Source organism: Oikopleura dioica, chromosome XSR, assembly GCF_907165135.1.
Source record: "Oikopleura dioica chromosome XSR, OKI2018_I68_1.0, whole genome shotgun sequence".
NCBI lineage: Eukaryota > Metazoa > Chordata > Appendicularia > Copelata > Oikopleuridae > Oikopleura > Oikopleura dioica.
Window position 1 is genome coordinate 619,089 of NC_137294.1, and position 20,235 is coordinate 639,323.

The 20,235-nt window shown below is 44.6% G+C and overlaps 8 protein-coding genes across 9 annotated transcripts; 1 reads left to right on the forward strand and 7 right to left on the reverse strand.

Annotated features, from left to right (window-relative positions):
• Positions 1-48: 48 nt before the first annotated feature.
• Positions 49-2,272, forward strand: LOC145706648 (uncharacterized). Its single transcript, XM_081784074.1, has 4 exons — positions 49-252; positions 1,442-1,502; positions 1,807-2,003; positions 2,050-2,272. Exons 1-4 carry the CDS (start codon positions 49-51, stop codon positions 2,227-2,229), a joined length of 642 nt encoding a protein of 213 aa, XP_081640200.1. The 3' UTR covers positions 2,230-2,272.
• An 865-nt stretch (positions 2,273-3,137) lies between these two features.
• Positions 3,138-6,901, reverse strand: LOC145706685 (phosphatidylinositol 4-kinase beta-like). Its single transcript, XM_081784111.1, has 10 exons — positions 6,741-6,901; positions 6,464-6,697; positions 6,171-6,423; positions 5,480-5,988; positions 5,365-5,437; positions 4,489-5,012; positions 3,646-3,755; positions 3,510-3,569; positions 3,339-3,461; positions 3,138-3,293 (listed from the first exon to the last, which is right to left on the reverse strand). The coding sequence occupies exons 1-10, from the start codon at positions 6,859-6,861 to the stop codon at positions 3,225-3,227; spliced, it is 2,076 nt and encodes a 691-aa protein (XP_081640237.1). The 5' UTR covers positions 6,862-6,901; the 3' UTR covers positions 3,138-3,224.
• Positions 6,902-7,282: 381 nt separating this feature from the next.
• On the reverse strand, positions 7,283-9,796 carry LOC145706687 (protein LSM14 homolog B-like). The gene is made up of 9 exons (XM_081784115.1): positions 9,661-9,796; positions 9,384-9,562; positions 9,197-9,314; positions 9,073-9,156; positions 8,906-9,031; positions 8,735-8,861; positions 8,374-8,691; positions 8,079-8,302; positions 7,283-8,033 (listed from the first exon to the last, which is right to left on the reverse strand). The coding sequence occupies exons 1-9, from the start codon at positions 9,733-9,735 to the stop codon at positions 7,971-7,973; spliced, it is 1,314 nt and encodes a 437-aa protein (XP_081640241.1). The 5' UTR covers positions 9,736-9,796; the 3' UTR covers positions 7,283-7,970.
• A 205-nt stretch (positions 9,797-10,001) lies between these two features.
• LOC145706694 (uncharacterized) lies at positions 10,002-10,920 on the reverse strand. The gene is made up of 4 exons (XM_081784122.1): positions 10,828-10,920; positions 10,454-10,670; positions 10,313-10,388; positions 10,002-10,142 (listed from the first exon to the last, which is right to left on the reverse strand). Exons 1-4 carry the CDS (start codon positions 10,915-10,917, stop codon positions 10,040-10,042), a joined length of 486 nt encoding a protein of 161 aa, XP_081640248.1. The 5' UTR covers positions 10,918-10,920; the 3' UTR covers positions 10,002-10,039.
• A 31-nt stretch (positions 10,921-10,951) lies between these two features.
• LOC145706688 (uncharacterized) lies at positions 10,952-12,640 on the reverse strand. The gene is made up of 7 exons (XM_081784116.1): positions 12,519-12,640; positions 12,407-12,463; positions 12,160-12,347; positions 11,830-12,031; positions 11,598-11,770; positions 11,321-11,456; positions 10,952-11,260 (listed from the first exon to the last, which is right to left on the reverse strand). Exons 1-7 carry the CDS (start codon positions 12,589-12,591, stop codon positions 10,965-10,967), a joined length of 1,125 nt encoding a protein of 374 aa, XP_081640242.1. The 5' UTR covers positions 12,592-12,640; the 3' UTR covers positions 10,952-10,964.
• A 74-nt stretch (positions 12,641-12,714) lies between these two features.
• LOC145706692 (uncharacterized) lies at positions 12,715-13,525 on the reverse strand. Of its 2 annotated transcripts, none has more exons than XM_081784120.1 (3): positions 13,352-13,525; positions 13,126-13,308; positions 12,715-12,895 (listed from the first exon to the last, which is right to left on the reverse strand). In XM_081784120.1, the coding sequence occupies exons 1-3, from the start codon at positions 13,519-13,521 to the stop codon at positions 12,718-12,720; spliced, it is 531 nt and encodes a 176-aa protein (XP_081640246.1). In that variant the 5' UTR covers positions 13,522-13,525; the 3' UTR covers positions 12,715-12,717. The 2 variants fall into 2 exon arrangements, with proteins under 2 accessions (XP_081640246.1, XP_081640247.1); XM_081784121.1 differs by having other exon boundaries at positions 12,755-12,890.
• Positions 13,526-13,558: 33 nt separating this feature from the next.
• Positions 13,559-16,568, reverse strand: LOC145706696 (ubiquitin carboxyl-terminal hydrolase calypso-like). The gene is made up of 6 exons (XM_081784124.1): positions 16,373-16,568; positions 14,896-15,221; positions 14,528-14,830; positions 14,121-14,479; positions 14,002-14,079; positions 13,559-13,960 (listed from the first exon to the last, which is right to left on the reverse strand). Exons 1-6 carry the CDS (start codon positions 16,440-16,442, stop codon positions 13,822-13,824), a joined length of 1,275 nt encoding a protein of 424 aa, XP_081640250.1. The 5' UTR covers positions 16,443-16,568; the 3' UTR covers positions 13,559-13,821.
• A 977-nt stretch (positions 16,569-17,545) lies between these two features.
• On the reverse strand, positions 17,546-19,051 carry LOC145706659 (uncharacterized). The gene is made up of 5 exons (XM_081784085.1): positions 18,869-19,051; positions 18,461-18,746; positions 18,258-18,410; positions 17,797-17,934; positions 17,546-17,752 (listed from the first exon to the last, which is right to left on the reverse strand). Exons 1-5 carry the CDS (start codon positions 19,049-19,051, stop codon positions 17,565-17,567), a joined length of 948 nt encoding a protein of 315 aa, XP_081640211.1. The 3' UTR covers positions 17,546-17,564.
• Positions 19,052-20,235: the final 1,184 nt, after the last annotated feature.

Sequence of the window (20,235 nt, forward strand, 5' to 3'; positions counted from 1 at the left end):
TTTTCAAAAGTTTTTTCAGTTAGAGAATTTAAAAAAAAGAGAAGAAAAATGGGTAGCAAAAGTCGCTACCTAGCGCGACGAAAGGCACGGTCCAAGCCGAAATTCCGGGGCAATAAGGGGCGAAAGAAGTCGCAAAGAAAGTCTCATTTGGAAAACAAGGAAGAGACCGATTCGTCAGTTCCAATCCAAACCCAGACTGTCCAAAACATCGTCGAAAATACTCCTGAAAACGTTCCCCGACCTCCTCGTCCGGTAACTTCTCATCCAAGAAAAATTCAAACGCGGAGTCAAACTATCGCTCAAAATGTAAGTTCATTCATTTAAGAAAAGTTCTCGCGTCTCAACAACTCTCAAATTTACTTTTCAAGGAGCAATCGCAGCTGGAGGAAGACACGAAATCCGCGGCTTCTGATGAGAATTCGGATACGATTGGAGAAACGCTGGAGTCGACCAATGAGCAGCGGGCTCAATCAGGAACGGACTTTTATCGGTTATTATCAATTTTTCTTGTAAAAAAGGCTTTTTAGCCAATCAGAAAAGATATCTCCAAAAATACGGGTTTTTGGTTGGCTGAAACCATGGCAACATGTGCAGAAACCTGAGTCAGGGTCTGAAAGATTTTCATTGAATAGCCGCTTGAGACACTGACTCAGGTTTTATTCACAGGCTGCCGAGCCCTGCATTCGATAATTTGATATAAATCCAGAAAAGTGAGCAACCAAGTGCTTTTATCGGAAGAAGAAGAAGAAGCCCAAAAAAATGCTCCATTATTAGTGATTTCCCCTAACGATGACGTTCCAAGAGAAGAAATTTGCGACGCGGGATCCGAGGAAGCTGTGATTAAAAGAAAGCCGCGAACTGTTCGAGCGAAGAGATGTAACGTTAGGGATGATGTGATGCGAGATTCGTCGGCAGACTCGATTCACGACTATTACCAACACTCGGACTCGTCGCAGGAGAACTTGATAAAAAGCAAAGCGAGGAAATTCAACGAAAAGTCGAATAGGTCCTTTGATAGGAAATTCGGATTTGAAAAATTCTTCTATTTATTTGATTCTTTGAATTTTTGAAATCCGGAAAAGACGAAACCATTCGTCATCGAAAAATCTCACTTTTGATGACCTTTTCAACGATCCGATCGTTCCAAACTCGACTTTTCCAAGCGCAAAAAAGAAGCCTTTATCGACGAAGAATGGAGTGGTCGATTTGACGAAATCGAAGAAACCGAGGAAATCAGAACAGTGGTCGCCTGTGCCGCTCGCGCAAATGCGAGGATTGAGGAACGAAACGCAGCATTTCAGATTGAGGAGAAATCGGAAGGATGTTTTCTCTGAAACGGCGCCTGTTGAGGAAAGGGTTGAAAAGTTTTTTAATTGCAAGAAATTTTCAAGAAAGAAATCATTTTTTTATGAAAAAGTTCCCTTTTCAACCTTCAAAAAAGCCACTTCAAACTCGAAAAACCATCGGCGACTCAACAAGAACAATCGTGCGGGGTTGCGCAGGTTCGCTGGTCAGAGCTGGGGAAGGAAATCCGACGATTGTGAAAGGAAATGTTCATCGAATTAGCTCAATTAGACGATCTGTGAGCTGGACTGGGCGATCTGTGTAGAAATCCTGAGTCGGTGCTGAAAGATCTTTCAGATCCTGACTCAGGGTCCCTGAGGCAGATTTTCTGGATACAGGCCGCTAAGCTCATGGAGGCGCTTTGTGGCTTCGTTTTTCAAAAAGCCGCCGCGCTACTTTTTATTTCTGCTCCTTCCGGGCCTGACTCAGGTTGCCGAGCCCAGGTCTAAATTTCGCTAGTAGAAATTCTTGATGAACTTGAAACAGAAGCCGCTGCGAACAGAAGTCTCGAATTCGAGGAAGACAGTCCGTCAAAAACTCGCACCCTTGTCCGCGCTAGCAACAAAATTCACACTCGTGGGAGGCGAAAAATAAACATAATAATACCTGAGCCAGAGGCAAAGCCGAAATCGCCGGAAGTTACATGTTGGGAAGACTTGGTAATTTCAAACAATTTTTAGAACGCCTTTTTATTTTATTTTTAAGCAGGAAGAAAGTGCCGAATCCTCCTCGTCGACCTCTGAGTCCGAAACTGAGTCGGACGATGAAGTCCTCGAGCAGCTGGTTCAATCCACGAAGAACGCGATGACTCTTCAGTCGTTCATCAAAGATGTCCACGCGATCATTCCTCCGCACATTTTCAACCCTGACACATACAGAACTTGAAACTCACGAAAAAAATCAATATTCACTACATTTTCTGCCTCACTTCACCCATTCCTGTTAGTTTCAAACTTTCAAAGAATTACACATTTTAATAAACGTAATATATAAATAAATAAAAACCGTCTCACAATTGTATTTTGTTTTCGTAGAAGCCGAATTCGGAAAATGTCAGAAGCGGAAGAGAAAATGCAGGAAGTTGCGCAGTGGAACTCTTTCGGACTCTTTAGGACAAAGTGGTCGCCGAAACCGTTACACATCTCCCTGGAACGCAGCACTCCTTCCTCATGTCCGCCAACCTGTCGGAACAAGTCGAAAAAATGAAGAAACTTGCGCTCCGGAATCCAGTAACGCTCAAGCTCGACGATTCCTCGTTGCCGAACGCAGAAGTTCTCCAGCAATATCAGATTAATTTGAACGAAGATTTCGAAAAGTACTTGGTGATTTTGAGCTTTCTCTAATTGAGAATCCTCCGAGGAAATAACTTCTCTTTCCTTCTTCTGTTTCGGATGCGAGGATAAGAATGAGAGCTTGCTCGAGCGCCCCCTACACTCGCCGCCGGGCAGTGCAAGAAAACGACTTGATGAAGATGCAGTAAAATGAGGAGTTATTTCGACTTTGCTGATAAAAGAAGTTGACTTACGGGCTAATAGCTATTCCCTTGTGCTTTTACTTGTCTCCCAGGGCTTCTTTTTTGCATAAAAACCAGGCGAAGGAAAATACAGACAGAATAATGCACGCATCTCATGGAGGCGATTATTAATTCAATAAAATTCATCTCCAAGAAAAATAGATGTAACATCAAGATCGCATAAAAAATAAAATATCTCCCCGAAATTCGGGAGTTATTTCATTTTTTTCAGTTTTGGATAGAAGTGCGAATTGTTCTTTATTGCAAATGAATAGTTTTAAATTTCTTATTTAGATAGTAATAATAGTAGTTTTAAACAGAAACCAGCGTTGCACCAGGCCCGGAAAATCAAGAAAAAGAGTCGAGTTCACAGAATTCCGTTGGTCAAGTATTGGAACTGGTCGTAGAGCTTCGTCGTCCACGAGTTCACCGACCCCTGTTTAATTTTCGTGAAATGCGCGTTTTCAAAGCGGCCGCTTACCTCGACCATGGAGTCAATAATCAAAGTGAGCTGGTCGTCCGGAGTCTGGAGCAGGAAGCGCTCCTGGAACTGCTTGACCGTGTTGGAAGTGAAGCAGCTGAGTCTTGGACCACACTGAGCCACCTCAAAAAGTCATTTTTGAATTGATTTTCGGGGCTACTGAATTGATACCTCAGCGAGCGTGACGATACTGTCCCTGTGCTTGGCAGCCGCTCTCAGCCCTTCCAAGGCGTCGCGAGAAGAGACGGTATATGCGCGCTCGTACACACACACAAATAAATGTCTCTGGCGCCTGTCCTTTCATTAGCAAGACCTTGTAATAGCGGAACTTGTCGGATTCCATCCCTCCCATCAGTTCCACCATGTCCTCTGTCAGCTTGAAAGCGGATTGCTCAAAGCCCAAGTTCTTGCCAGGCGAACTTTGACGAGTTCCAAATCGTTACAGTAATCTGGCAGAGGCAAGACGATTATTTTCTACTTTCGTAATGCCTTTTATGCTGCTTTCTCGCTGCCAGAAAAAAAATGCGGCTTTTGATTAGTTCAAGTGAAACCTTGGTGGCCACAGATCGGCTAATAATTAAACAACGACAGTGCCAGAAAACTGCGAAAATAACTGAAAAATTACTTTTATTTTTTATTTTTGAGACTATCTTTTCAACCTTTTATCGTTGAGATAAAAATTTTTATCGACGGAAAAAATTAAGAAATCCTGGTCAGAAAATTTACGACCAAGATTTAGATAAGAATTTATTTCATAATTATAAATTTGACACTAATATAACGTTAATTAGCGATTACTCAACGTTAAATTATCGATGGAAAAAAATATTTGTGGAGAGAATTCTCAGAATCTTGGTCAAAATCAATCTCAGACTAAGATTAAAAAACTTTATTTTATTTAAAGCCAGCCCCTCCGGCCATTTCCCCGCGGGGATTTGGCTGGAGGGGCTTTACGTTTGGTCAATTTCGTCACTAGTTTGAAAATAAACCGATTTTCGATTCTAAGCAGGATCAATTTCGCGGTCACTTAGAGTTATCTAGTTCAGTCGAACTCTAATTTCTTCGCTGATTTTAATTCTAATTGCTAGGCTTCAATTATGACTGAGTCCTTGGCGAACGCCTGATTGTTGTCTTTAATTTGAGAACGCGTAACTATTGAGCATAAAGCCAAAGTCAATGTGAACGATGTGGCCTTCCGAGTCGAGCAGAATGTTGCCGTTATGTCTGTCCTTGACTTGGAGCAGGTAGCAGACCAGCGAGTAGCCGGCGCACGAGAGGACGAAGTTGTTCATCGCCGTCATGTAGCCTTCGGAAGTGGGGGCGCCGAACTCTTTGACGAAGTAAGCCTGCAGTCCGCCAGGCTCCATCTTCTTGATCTGGTGGACACTGGGCGCGTTGACGATCGGCTCCAAAATGCCCGAGTCGGGCCCAGTAACGAGGATCTTGTACGGCCTGATCCAGATCTTTGTCATTTCTTTGTCCCAAGCCGCCTTCAGCGCCGTCATCAGCTGGTAGGCGAGCATCTCTTGGCGCAGGTCGTCACCGCACTTGACGATGATGGGCAGCAGCTTCCAGTTCTTGAGGTGGCCATAGGGCGACGCCTCGCGGATCTTGCGCTCTTTCTCGGCGAAGGGCTCTTTCAGCGCCGCGGCGGAGGGATCATCCGGGTCAATTCTAAACAATCATTAATTCGGATCCGCTTTTTCACTTTTAATCATCGATCTGTGTCTGACTGGAGGATACTCTTTTAAATAAGCGGCAACACTTAAGATTTGACTCTTTTTATTCCATAAGCTTGGATACCGAGGCTCGGTGGTAAAAACCTAAGGAGCTTAACTCGAGTTGAAGCTGAACACTTCTTCTTAATTTATTCAAAGTATATTTAAGACCTCAGAAGAGCTTGGCAAACTATGAAAAAACCTGACGTAGGATTCTTGAAGAGCCTGAATAAAAAAAAACAGATTCATATCATGACTTTTTTGGACCTTGACTCAGATTTTTACACAGGTTTGCTTGAGCATATTACCTGAGATCGCCCATAGAAGCGGTAGTTTCTTGATGCAGTCGAAGTCGAATGTCAGCAGCGAGAACAGTATGCCCTAAAGAAGTTTTAAAGAGATTGTTTAAAGTTGAAAGCTCACCTGTGTCGTAGGACTGGACGGAGTCGCCGGAGCGAATGGAAATGCGGGATAAAGAGACGTTGTCGGATTGGGGCGCCTCTTTCTGGGAAGGCGGCGAGTAGGCCTGCTCGTCGTGGTCGGAAACGTCGGAAGCGTCGTTTGAAGAAATGTGAGTTGCGATAGGAACTGAAACTGGTTTGATCGTCTCGTCGAGCTCTTCCTCGGTCGTCTCTTCGTCGGAAAAGGTCTGTCTGTCCAGAATGACCGGCGGGGACTGGGAAGAGCCCTCGTGCAGCGAGGACTCGAGAAGTTTTTGCGGCAAGTTGTCGACTGCTTTGTCGGGCGTGAGGAGCACCTCGAGATAGGCGAAGTAGGGCGCCTTGTCCTTGGAGTTTAGGACGACGGCGGCGGCGGGAGTGATGCGCAACACGAAGTGGGAAAGCTCCGAAGCGATCGGGTTCCAAACCCGCCGCGGCAGGTGCAGGTTTAGCTCGTTCAGCTCGGAAACAAGCCGCTGCGTCTTCGACTCCCTAAATTGCCAATTAGAAATAAGGCTCGTCAATTAACGAGTTCTAAATTGACACGAGCTTTGACGCTATTGAGTGCCTTAGAGATTGCTCCCGACGGAATTCAGAAGAGTCTAAATTTCAGACTTTTCTGAAAAGTTCAATTATTGACACCCTTTTTTTTCTTCCTCGATTCTCTACTTTACCTATCAGGTTGTGAAACCAGCCGCCTGCCAATGTCGATGAGCGATTCGATGAAAGTAAGCTGCTCGTTGTTTTCGGCGTTTTGAATTTGGGCTGCGCCGATGTCGGAGCAGGAGGAGTTCTGGCGAGATATTGCACTTTCGCCCTTGATGATTGCGTTTCGGAGTTTTTCGGCGAGTTTTTTTCTGCTTTGTGGCAATGAGTCGTTCACGGAGCCCAGAAGTAATGCACAGTTCAGCGCAAAGTCGATATTTTCTGACGATTGTTTTTGAAAAAGAAGAATTTCGGCGTTTACCTTTGCATCTTTTGACGAGAAACGGATGGATGCACTTTCTGGTGTCCTCCTCGGTGTACAGATAGAGAATGAGAAGCTGGGGGAGGTAAAAGTCGAGCTCGGCGGGCGGCAAGTCGAAGAGCCGGTTTCCTAGGAACTGGAGGATGCCCACTTCTTTCGACTTGAATAAATAGTGGATGGCGATATTGGCGTCGAACAGCTCCGACGCGAACAGCCGGTGCAGCCCTGTTTCATCTAAATAACTCTTCATCTCAACCCCATTTTCTGGAGCGCTTACACTTGTCCGATTCCGATTTCTTGGGCGAAAGTGGTCCTAACTTCACCGACGGTTGTTTCTCATCCGAAGTCGATTTCTCTGGAACTAAGTGTGGCTCTTGGTCCTCGACTTTCTCGACCATCGTGGATTCATTTCATGCCAGTTCTGAAGCGAGCTGCAATTTACTTATTGATCCAAAATCCCATTTGTGTTTTTTGTTCTTTGACGCCGAAAATGATAAAAGAGGAGTTACTTGAAATCGATTATTTTTTGAGTACGTGCTCTGCTCGGCTCTAGGTGTATTTTTGATGCATTTGATGGACATATATAAATATATATAATACGTGTTTAATATTGAAATATATGTAGCGATATGCATGAAATTGGAAATGATAGTGAATACACGAGTCGGAAAAGGTGCAAAGGCTCGTTTTTCAACCTCAACTAGAGCGCCTTCGCTGGACTTTTCCTGCTCTAGGTACGACTTGGGCGCATACTTCAAGGCAGTTCGCAATAATCATTAGCCTGTAGCTTGTATATTTTTCATTCAAAAGCATTTGAGATGCTCTACATGTTGTTTTTTATTGAAAGTTCGGCAATGAAATTTAATAAGTTGAAAATTGAGAAATTTAGATTAATGAAGAAGTCGTTTTTTCATTTATTCGTGAGGGCTAGAGGAATAGGGCTATAATAGATGTAGTTTATGGGGACTTCAAAATAGGGATTCAGAAGTTGGACTTCTTTAGTTACATGTCAGTTTGGAAAGGTGTTGGTGGGAAAGTTGGATTTGAGTTGATTTTGTTAGTTTAGGTTTTGAAGAAACTAAGTTTAACTGAGTTGTATTTTTTTACTTCTAACACAAGAAAGCGTGTTTTTGGCGATATTATTTTTTTATTTCAAAAAGGTGTAATAGTCGAAAAAAAGTATTTAATTATCGCAACATATTTATCGTTAACTTTCTTTTGGAAAGAAAGAAAATTGAAATAAGCGTATCCCAAAATTTGACTGGATAGCTTTAGTTTTAAAATTGCAAGTTGAAAAAAGAAGAACAGGAAAAAAATAAAGAGTAAAATAAAAATAAAAGAAATTGAACCTAGTGGAAAGATGAACTTAAAAACGGGCCGGAGAGAACCGCGTCATCCCTTTTGAGGAATTTTAAGGAAAGAGAAAAGTCGATCGGCCGGTTGAGGATTTACAGAAAGCTCCTTGTTCGGAAGAAGGATGAAACGACGAATTGCAAATTCAAAAAATTCAGGCTTCGGTCTTTTGGCGCGCTTTCGAAACGTCGTAGTCGTAGTCCACCCACTCGTTTCGCTGTAAATGGGTGTTAGTGACTAATCTTTATTTTAGGAACGATACCTTGTTATTTCTGTTGTCGTTCTGGCCCTGGTTGTTTCTGTAGTTGCCGCGCCCCCTGAAGCTCCTGTTGCCCTGGCTGTTGCCTCCCCTCCAATGGCCGCCCTGGTTGTTACTGTTTCCGTGATTTCGGTTGTTGTAATTGTTGCGTCGGTTGTTGTAGTTGTTCTCCCCGTTGCCGACTTGGTTGCCACCGCGGTTGTCGTGGCCTTGCCGCCAGTTGCCGTCTGAAAAATGGATAAAACAAGGGTAATTAGTGGTTATTAAACAAGACATCGGCCCTGAAGAATTAAGTTACCTTGGTTGCTATTTCGATTGTTGTGGTAATTATTGTTTCCACGGTAGTTTCCTCGGCCGCGGTAGTTGCCCCCGCCGCCGCGACCTCGGCCCCGACCGCGTCCACCTCCGCGGTAGCCCCTGTTCGCCGTGATGCCGAACGTTTCCGAGTTGAGCTTGCGCTCGGCAGATCGCGTGATCCTCTCGCCCTTCGGGTCGTTTGCCTCGCAGGAGATGTTGTCGAAGAAGGAGCTCGTCTTATTGTAGTACGCTTCGGTGGTGTCTTCTTCGATCTCTCCGCTCTCCAGTTCTTCTGGCTCCTGATCGTTCTCTTCGTTTTCTTAACCATAAAAATACACTCTTTCAAATTCTGCGAGCTTTACCAGAGTCGTTTCCGTCTTTATTGACGCCGAGGGAAATCTTGAGCTCTCGATCAAGCTTGTCACGGATTTCTTCGAATTCCTTGTTCGCCGCGGCGAAGTCGAACTCTTCAGTGTACTTTTCCTTTTCCTTGAATTTCGCGTTAATCAAAGAATGAAGTATTCGAATCTTACGTTTTGCTGGCGGTTGTTTTGCTGGGAGCGATTCTGATTCCAGTTCTCGTTGTTGTTTCCGCGGTTGTTGTAGTTTTGCCGGTTGCCTCCTTGGTTCTGCCGATTCTGGTTGCGGTTTTGGTTGCGCTAGAATCATAGTTAGGGAAGAAAGGAAGAGGATGAGGAACCTCTTGGTTGTCACGTCGGTCTTTGTGCTGCTGGGGAGCGGCTTCAGCGGCTGGGGACGGCGCGGCTTGAGGTTCAGGAGCGTACTGAATAGTTTTAAGCTTTGGATGCTCAAGCTGGACTTACAGTGGGAGCAACAGGCTGTGCTGGGGGCACTGGGGCAGCTCCGTAGCCAGGTTGGGGATGACCGATGGGAGCTGGTTGCTGAGAAACGTTCAGAATTGCGGGATCTTGAGGAAGACGATCCTTTTTTCGGGTAATCAATTGTCAAGAGGTTTGAGCGCGATTTAGCGATTTTAACTTGATACCACTTTCCTGGGGGAGATCACAAACCGTCAGATCGTAGATGTCTGTGCCACGGAAGATGATGTACTCGAAGGTCTCCTCACGAGCGGCCACGTGACGCTCGCAGTCGCGATTTTCGGTTCCGAAGGATCGCACTTTCGTCAGAGCTACAGTCATGTTCTCTGTATCGATAGCGTACAGGATACCCTTAACTTTGCTTGAAGAATCCGGAACTAATAACCCAAAGACAAGAATTTTATTTGCCTTTGTCTAGCACTTTTTGTCTTGAAATTCTAATAAATTACCTCATATCGGATTTTAGCCTTGCTAATGAGCGAGATTCTTGAGCCGAGATAGGGCGTGTCACCTGGACCCGACATTGCTTGCTTGTTCCTTTCGGTACTAGCTGAGACGACTGCTCTCAAATGGAAAAGTAAAAATAGCTTTCTTGAAGTCTGGAGTATATTTTCTTTGAAAGTTGGAAAAACGAGACAACGATCTGCAAAGAGCGAAAAAGAGCAGTTGAAGAAATTGGACGTTGAAGAAGTTTCTTTGTTTGAAGAGATTGAAGAAAAGACGAAAAATATTGAAAACAGGAGTTTTGGAGATTAAAATCTGAGTCAATTTTCGGAAAAGAAATTCGGCTGCAGTTCAGGCAGAGTTTAAAAACGAGTTGAAGTTCGATCAGATGATGGTGGTCTCGCGGGGCAGAATCGACGTGTCCGACCAGCTGTCCTCGTCGCTGTCGCTTCCAGCCGTGTTCAGGGGATTCAGGAACTCGCGATATCTGTTTTAGGCTCAACAACATCATGTGCTTTTGTACGTAACTAGCTGGATGGAATTGACAGATTCATATTGACCACAATCCTAAATCAGATAGGATAAGCGTCATAGCATGCTGGCTATGGCGAGAAGGAACTAGAATCGACTAGATTTTCAGCTATTATTTTGCCGTTCCTTTGCGCTTGCAGCTGGCGGACAGCTCTCAACTCGCGTTCTACATCGTCGGCGCGCTCCTTCGCTTCCATCAGCTCTAAAAAAGGAAATTAACGCTTGAAGTTGTCCTTTTTTCTTCATTCATTTCAAAAGATGGCTAACCTAAGTCGAGGGAGGCGATGCGCTTTTCCAGTTCTTTCAAATTGGCCTGCTGGACTTGGACGGTTTCCTGCTCCTTTTGAGTGAGGCTCTTTTCTTTTTGGATTTCGGATTTGAGGTAGTCCTTCGTTTGGGCGAGTTCGACTTCAAGCTGTTCGCAGCGACTTCCCAAGTAGACCACTTTGTGCCGCAGCTCCGTGTTCTCTTGCACCACTTTATTCTACAATTACAGTTGATTTTAGAGCGAGTAGCATATTGAATATAACGGGCTAATATAAAGTATCCACATTTTAACGGATTTTCTGGAGTGTCATCACTGCATCAAGCATGATTTAAATGTAGACCCCCGTATTTTATTAGGTAAACAGGCGACTTACGATGTCAATGAACCCACTGTCGTTAATCTGAATCCGGGCAGCTGCCTGTGATGCATACTCAGATGCCGTTCTATATCCCCTTTTAGCCATAATCTGAAACAGACGATTTTGAGATTACTTTTTGAAAATCGTGAACTTCACGGATTCGTTAAAATTAACTCAGAAACTTGAACTGTGGGCAGATTTGGATTTTCTTCCGCGGAATTTGAACTGGGACCATCGGCGACGAGATCGAGTTCTTTTGAGATTTCTTCGAAAATGTCCGCTGGTGATTCCGACTCTGTCATTTGCTGATTTGTTTGGAAAAGACTGGGCTCCTGGGGATTCGCTGAATCGCTTTTTTCCTCGTTCAAAGGCTGGTTTTTCTTGGAAGAAGCGGTCTCTTCAGAGTTTTGGGCACCTTCTTCTATTTCTGGCAGTATTTCTTCTCCCTCTAAACTCAATTTTAGCCCCTCCTCTGTCTTCAACGAAATCTATTTTCGAGTAAACGTACCAGGGTCTCTTGAATTCCAGGCATCTGCGAGTGAGTCATTTTGAGGAGGATCAAGCTCTTCCTCTAGCTCATCTGACAAGGATTTGTTTTTCGGTTTCGGTGGTTGCCGCTTTTTCCGCCTTCCAGCTCGACGAGCCTAAAATAGAATACTCCTCATTTGGCCAATCGTTACTTTTAAACGTCTCGGTATCAAAGGCGAGTAGACAAGGATTAAAGTTGACAATCATTTATCCTTATTTAGTAAAGAAGCTAGCCTTGACATCCTTTAACAATTTACCTTCGTTCTGCTTTTAACATATTTCGTCGTTTCTTGCGCGTTTTCGAAGCTTCGACTCCTGAGCATTTCGATGTGGGCGACGAACTTCATGATGGGCCAGTCGAGCGGGAGAGGGATGGTTTCGTTGTCTCTGATGAATCGCCGCATTCTGATCGTCTCCATCTTGCGCTTGTCTATCGATTAGTTGAGTATTTATCGACTCTTGCTTTTTCCTTTGGGAATTGTGACTCACCCAGATTCATGCAAGTTACCGCGTCCCAGATTCCGTTCTCCCGGCTCAGAATCAATTCTACGATTGCGTCCGACATAGAGTACTGTTTTAATCGCTTTTCCAGAGCTGTTTTTCGCTCCTGGCGCGTGTAGCTCTTGAACTGCTCGTACACGCAGATGTGGTGCTCCACCACCAGCCAGGATAGATAATTGCTTTTTGCGGGCTGCAATTCTCATTTTAGAAATCTGAGTCAGGGTACTGAAATTATATAGCCGCTCTGTCGGACCCTGACTCAGATTACTACACAGGCTACCAAGCCGAGAAAGAAGAAAACCCGTTCCTCATTCGCACCGAGAATTTGTGCCCGTCTTCAAAGTCTGAAGAGTCGTAGGAGCAAGGAGGAACTCGAGTTCCGATCAAGGAATACATTTCATCCAGCTGAGTGTCTACTTGACTTTCTGGTTCATCAAGCTCAGATGCCTCGGAAAGGGCACCTTTCTTTCGTGATTTCCGCTGCTCCTGCCCGTCAGAAACAAGTTCTTTTTAGACGATATTCAGAATTTCAACGAAAAGGCTGAAAAGGGTTGAAAATCGTTTCCTAGAGGCGGCGTAACTCGCGTTGAATTTCTCACTGGTCGGCGGCGCTTCGCCCTTCCTAATGAAAAATGAAAAGATGAATCGAAAACGGATTAATATTTTCCGCGACTGACCGGCTACTACCGCGATTGGCAGTCCTGACTGACTGATTTTTGAAAGATGCACATTGACGTTACAATTCTCCATGCTAAAAACATAGGAGATTTGTAACGTAGATTGCGTAGGCGTCACTGGTTTGACGGAACTCTCAAAGAAGAGACACTAGAGTCAAATTTTAATTGGTTGATTAGCTATTTCACTCGAAAATCAGAATCAGTCAGTCAGAAATGCCAATCGCGGTATATCTTCTTCTGGGGTGAAATCTTCATCGTTTTGCCGGGCGCTCTTTTTCCGCTTTTTCGCGCTTTTCGAGTTTTCCGCTTCTTTCTCGAAATCGTCGATCAAGTTCTTTGCGAAGATGTTTTCACATGGCTCCCAGGTGCTATCTGAACTTAACATCGGTACTTTGCTACGTTCTCTTTCTGCTCTGTTGCTGGGTTGGGCAACCTGTCTGCAAACCTGACTAAGGGCTTCACACAGGCCCTCTTCTTTGTTGACACAGGCTCTATCGGAGTATCCGTGTAAAATCAAGGTCTAAAAACGTTATTTCTCTGTCTGTGTCTGACACAGAATTCCAAGCCCAGACACAGGCTGCCCAGCCCAGCGATCAAGATCACTTACTCAGGAAAGCCGAGCCACTTGCAGTAGTAATAGACGACGCCAGAGAGGATCCGCTTGTCCGTGATTTTCTCCAGGGTGAATTCCTCGTCTGGATCCTTTTCAGCCAGCTCCTCCTCGAACCGCTCAATCGCCGCCGTTTGGGAAGCCTCGATTTCCGACGATTCCAGCCAGCTGTTTTCTCGTCTAGGCAAAAATTATCAAAATTCTAGTGAATAAAAATTCTCACTTTTTATCGGTCCAGTTGACCAGATACCAGGTTTCCCGATCGTCGACAATTCTCTTGTCCAAAATCTTCGCTATTCCTCCATTTTCGCCATTTTCTTCCGCTTTTTCGTCTCCATTTCCGGCCAATTCAAGAGGATCACTAGTTTCAGGAGTCGGGGAAATCTCCTCCATCTGAAATTCTCAAAATTTAGGTTTCTTTTTTTTCTCAAGAAAAATTTTTCAAAGAAGGCGTATTTGCAAATTGCACAATGAAATAGAGAAGTTTCTTTTTTTAAATAAAAAATAGGCAGCGAAAGTTGATATTTCTGACACTCGGGAAAAGGTTTGTTCTTGGCACTTGGCAGGACACTGTAATACACAGCTAGCTTCTTACAGTGTGACTCAAATAGGACAGGATGAAAAAGAATGGAAAGGGGGGGGCGAAAACTGGAAGTTCGTAAGTTAGACAAAATCAAAGAAAAACAGAAAATTTCACGAAAAGGACTTGGGCTTCTTTCGCATCCGACTGGAGAGCATCGCTTTTGTCTGGCTCTCGTCGATCACGTGCTGCAGCGAGCCGTTCCGGTGCAGAAACTCGATGAACTTTTGAATGAAAAGTCCGTAGTCATGACTGCAATGTGCTATTACAAGACGTAACTGATTGGATCCTACCTCCTCCTTTCAGCGTCGCGTTCGTAGCGCAAGTGTTTCTCGTCTTCTTCTTCGAACTTAATCCGCAGCTCTTCAAATCTAAAAGAACTTGAAAATCAGCCGAAAGATGAAAAACGTACTCTTGGCAACTGGTCTTGACGAGCGAGCAGAATTCCTCGACGTTCTGAGGGAGGCTTTCTTGCTTGACGTTGTCGACTCCATTCAGTTCCTTGTCCTCGCCGATTTCCAGCGCTTTTCTCACGCTTTTTCTAGCTTCGTCAACCTCTTCCAAAGTAGCATCTTTCTCCGCCTTGGAAATAGCCAATCTGTTGAGCACTCTGAGCTTGTTCGTCAATTCCCCTCGCTGCTCGACGATTTGCTTTCGGATCCGAAGCTTGCGGGAAGGAACTACAGACATCAAATTGTAGCGGATGTCGTGGCAGCCTTGGTCTTTCTCGCGAGCGCGGGATATTCGCAGACTGATTACGTTCTTCGCTTTCTAGAGAAAAGTTTGATTGATCCATTTTTTCTCTATTTTAATACGTACCTCAAGCCACTGGCCCCCAGTCTGTCCATGATTTATCGGCCAGGCCTTGAGCCCGTCTAGTTCGTAGAGGGAGTCTTCGTAGGGAATGTAGCAGCAGTAGTGGAAGGTCTCGCCCTGACCCAGCGAAGTGGTCGTCGCACCGGCCAAGTCGGAGATGCTGGGCGGCTCGAAGCAGGCGAAGCGGTTGTGCTTGGCGATGAACTCGGGCATGTTGCCGATCGCAAAGCCGCGCAGCTCCGGGTCTTCGATTTGGCAGAGCTTCTCCTTCATTTCCAGCAGCCAGGCGCCGAGATTCAGTCTATCTACGAGTCGCTAACGCCAATTACGATTCTAGCGATCGAAAAACGCGGCGCGAGCCCGTTTCCTGAACAATTAAGAAGCACCGAGAGCAGAGCGTGCGAAGCGCAAGAGTTCGGCACCACTTGGTGGGCAAAGAACAGCCGCTGCGAAATAGCCGCGTCGAAGAGCGTCACGTTTCCGTTCTCGTCCGAAGCTGTGGAATTCTCGTCGGGGCTGGACTCAGGGTTCCTGCTCGCGCGGTTTCGCCTGCTTCCGAACGAACGGCTGTTCTGGGCGATCGAGTTCGCCCATTTGAAGAGAAAGATGAGTCCGAACGAGTCGGCCGAGAGCGTCTCCAGCGAGTCCAAGTCGTAGACTTCCTCGACTTCCACCTCGTTGCAGCCGAATTCCTCCACTAAAATCAAACATCTGCGCTCTTTAATCTTGAAAATCGTCATTACAGGGCGAAAATGACGCTCTGGCGAGGGGACAGTGCGAACTTTTCCCAAAATGATTCGTTCACTACAGTAACGATAGAGCACACGTGCTTGTAGATATATATATATATATATATATATAAAGAAAGACCGTAAAATGGTAATTTAGGATTATTTGATTTTGGTGGAATCTATTCAAAATTCATGGAATTTTTAGTCCAATCTTTACCTGGACTCGTTTCTAGCTACTTATTTATTTCTGGCTTAAAAATAAGGGCGTGACTATGTTATCTAAAATCCTTAGTAGTAAAGATCTGTGCTCGGCAACCTGTGTTGAAACCTGAGTCAGGTTCTGAAAATTTGCTTAAATGAAAAGCGGACAATCAAATTTAAGAACCTTCAGAACCTGACTCAGGTTTTCTACACAGGTTGCCGAGCCCAGATTTTTCCTGCTGAAGACTTTTGTCTTGAGCTAAAACAGGTACGCCCTTATTTTTTCAGCCAGAAATAAATAAGAAGTACAATAAAAAAATTACCTCAAAATCAAAATTTCCATAAAAATTCGAAGCTGCGATTTTTCACGCAATAGAATTAAAATTGTAACAGAAATAATAAATTTCCGCATAAATTTAATGCGGAAGCCGGAACCAAAAATCACCCGGAAATCTCCATAAAAGGAAATTAGCTTGAATTAAAACGGATGATTTCTGCCGGGAGATTGCTCCTGTTTCTGGACCAAGGCCGACTTTTTTCCGCTGCGACTGGGCGGATTTGAAATTAAGCTGTAAGTCAGTCTTGAACGAAAGAAAATCGAAACGATGGAACTCCGGATTATTTTGCTTTTTTCATTTTTTTACGTCAGAAGAAGAATTTCAAAGCCGCAATTTCCGTTCTTTTTTAACAAAGTGGCAAAAAAGTTGGAAATTTGTTAATTGAAATGAAAAGCCGCGCGCGGCTCTTTTTTCAATTTTTTCATACAAGAAAAAAGCTACAGACGGTGACTGAGATAACGAATATTGTCATCAAGTTCTCTGATAAGCCAATTTTACTGTAAATCGACCAATCAGAGTCTTGGATGGAAATATTCGTTATCAAAGCAACCTTCTGTAGAAATGAAAAAACAGGTTACCTAGAAGAGTAAAAAGCGCTGGATCTGATTCTAGTTCTTTGCAGGCGCCAAAACGCAAGTCCGGGCCCATGCTGGTCTTCTGCAGCCTATTCGTCTGTTCGTCGAGTGGCAATTCTTGAGTTGTGCTTCTTCTTTCTTCTTTGCTCTTTTTTTTCTCTTGAATCGATTTTCCAAAAACGCTGCCGCCGCGCGCCCAATCGGCTCGTCCGGCGCTCGCTTTGAAAATACGCGCGCGCAGGAGGAGCTGCTCTGCTCTTTTCTCGCCCTAGTGGCCAATTATTTCAAAATCCAAATTTTTTTGGATTTGCAAAAATGAAGACGCGCAGCTGATATTTCCAACAAAACAGACACAAAAGAGTGAAACAGGAGGTAGCCTTGTTCATCCTCTTGCTTCCTGCATGAGCCCCCTTGTTCATTCTCTGAGCTCCGCAGTTTGTGTAGGAGACCTGAGTCAGGTTCTCAGAACCTGACTCAGTTTTCCTAAACAGCTTGCCGAGCACAGAGGATGAACAAGGGGGCTCATGCAGTAAATAAGAGGATGAACAAGGCTACTCCCTATTTTCCAAAAGTATGGGTGGCGGGCGCCCAGGTTCACAATCGGTTGGTTCACAATTTTGTGAACCCGGTTCACAGTTTTGTGAACCTGGTTCACAATTTCGGTCAAAAAAGTGTCTCAAACTGACTAAAGGCGCGGCTGTAGAGAAAGTTTATAACGTCAAAAATGAGTTTCTCTTTGAAATCAGGCGCGGAGCGCATACAGACCCCTGATTTTATACTTTTAAAAATTTTGTGAACCGGGTTCACACAGATTGCGAACCGGGTTCACAATTGTGAACCTGGGCGCCCTACACCCAAAAGTATTGATTCAGTAAAAAGCAGTGGAGGTACATATTTTTTTATTTTTTCAATGTTCGCAGAGCATCAATTTTATATATTTATAAATATTCAATGAATAAAGCGGTTTATCTTATTATTTACGAAATGAAGTTTGATAAAATAGTGGTGAATGAAAATAGGGAAGTTAACTTTTTTCACAATCGAGCACCAGAAATGCAGTTTTACACAAATATCTACAGTAGTGATCGCTAGGTGGCGCAAATGCATTTTTGCACATTTGCTTTTGAAATAAGAATTAAATTAGGGCCGGAAGAGAACGAATGAAAATCGGTCCAGAATAAATAGAGCGCGGGCTTCAGCCGCTTTTGAATTTTGGACTGAACTGGTAGACCAGTCGGCTGCTCACTTGCGGCTTCTGGATGATGCCCTTCTTGTAGTACTGCCGGATCGAGCGCGAGAGCTTGTCGTAGTTCATGTTCGGGCGGTTTTTGCGCAGCCCCCACAGCTTCGCCACTTCTTGGCTGTCTTCGATCTTGAAAATCCCTGCGCAGATCATGTTAGACGGAGATTTGAAGAGAGTGGCTTACCTTGCTCTCGGTCGACCCATTTGATGCACTTCAAGTACTTTTGCTGGTTCAAAAGCTCGGCCAGAAACTGCCAGAGATGGATCGAGTTCTTGTGGTTGGGCGTCAGGGCCAGGCGATCTTGCTCCGTAAATTTGCTGGCTAGAAGAAGGTGAGTGGATGGAAAATCTTTGGAAAGAGTGATGTTGGCCTTCGCAACTTGTAGAGGAAATCTGATTGAGGGCCTGAAAGAGCTGAAATGAAAAGCCGCGTAGCGGCTTTTTTTAAAAACGAAGCCGCAAAGCGGCTTCGCTACTATTACCATTTCAACCTATGAAAAATGCTGGCGAAGCCGCTTCGCGGCTTCCTCTTTAAAAAAGCCGCTACGCGGCTTTTCATTTCAGCTCTTTCAGTCCCTGAATCAGGTTTTCTGCACAGGTTGCCGAGATTCTATTCCTAATTCTGGAGAAATAAAAGAAAGTTACCTTCTTCGCAAGAAATGGCCTTCTTTGGCACTTTGCGTGTTTTCTGTCGCTTGGCCTTCTTTTCGGGGTGATAGACTTGGAAAGAAAGGATGTTGAGGTCTGGCTGTTCGTTGAAGTGGCTTCGGCAGGAGAGCTGAGGAGACTGCTCAAAGCCTGAAATGAGATGGTCAGTAATCGATGAAGAGAAAGAGTGATGAATGTACCGTAGCCGTTGAAGACAGGATGCGAGTGGTGGTGGCTCGAGTAGCTGAACGACGGCTGCTCCGGAACGTGCTGGTCGAGGCTGTACAGGTTGCTGTGCGGAGTAGAATACACGTTTTCGTACATATTCTCCCAGGACGCACTGATGGGCGGATTTTGCCCGTTTCGCCAAAGCTGGGAAGAGGAAGAGCTGAACTCGGCGCCGGAAGAAGATGAATTGTAAAAGTCCAGACAGTAGTCGGAACTCGAGCCGAATTCGACTTGCTGATTGTAGCCTGTGTCTGAGATCTGAAGAACTGTTTTTAAAATGGCAAAAAAGGGCAAGAAATTTAGAAAAAAATTTGATTAAAAAGATGATTTAAAATTATAAAAAAAAGTGGGAATCAAGGAAGAAAGCGAGAAAAACTCACCGGTTCGAATTTGAAAGTTTGCTGCGTCTGGTGGGCCGCCATCATGTCTTGCTCGCAGGGCGACCAGCTCATGTTTTCTCTGTCCGAGGCGGTGGAATCGTTACTCGAGGCTGAAAGAGTGTCAAAGGCGCTTCCGAGCGAAGAGTTCTCTTTTTTGAAGCTGTCGATTTGCGGCAGCGTCATTTCGGAAAAAGGGCTAGGTCTCTCAAAGTCGTGTGTGCCCAAGAAAAAAACGCCCGCGCGAGTGAATCCAGAGCAAGAGCTAAGACTGTGATACAGTTGCCTAAATTACGCTGGAGTGCACTTCAAGTGCAATACAACGCGCACTTATAACACCAAAGTGAGCTAAAGGCTGTGCCCAACTATCACAATTATTCCCGATTCACACCTCACTCGAGCTACAACACCAAGCTAAACATTCGCATTGTTGCGCGGGTACTTGAAGCTGGAATTAGCTACAGGCGCGAGCGCCCATTTTTTAAGAGTTGAGTACTCCCTGCCAGTGGCAACCTGTGTAGAAAGAGTGATTGTGTTGCGAAGCCGCATCGCGGCTTCGTTCTCAAAAAAGCCGCGACGGGGCTTTTCAATTTAGCTCTTCAGAGCCTGACTCAGGTTTTCTACACAGGTTCCCGAGCCCAGGGCTTTCAGGGTTTGGGTAAGAATCACAAACTTACGATTAAAAAGGCTGTCAATGTCGACTTGAAACGGATTATCCATGTTAGTAACTGGAATAATTCCTTTTTTCTCAAAAAATAATAATTTTGAAACAGCTCGATTTTGAATCGTTCTGATGAAAAATTCTGATCGCTGAATCGGAATCGAGAGAAAAGCGGGCAAAACGAGTGCGATAAGCGTTGACCGAGGAGTGGCTCTATCCGGGTGGTCCCGAGCTGCTTATATCGAAATTTCATTACTGTTCATCACGACTATACTCCCCTACTTTGGCCGTCTAAATGGGCCATTAGCGAGGTATTAATGAAGCGGATCGAAATCAATCCTACCATACGTTGACATGAGTGGAGAATCGACAATCGGCACTTGCGAAATTTGGGAAATGACTGCAATTTTCTTCCTTGACTTGAGTTTTGGATTATTTACGATAATTATGTGCCATTTTACTTATAAACGCTGCCTGGGGGCGCTATTTCCTTCGTGGCGTAAATGCGAACGTAGCAGCCCTCTCGTGACAAACTGATTTCGAATCATGTGTAGAATCGAGGTAATGACCCGTTTCTAGACCCTTCTACTCCTATATACAGACAGTTTTCCGACGTACAGACGTTTTTTTCGAGTGGAAACGAGAAAACTATAGCACGTCTTTCGTACTTTCATTTCCAGCTTTAATTTTGGCTAAGTTACTGATACAT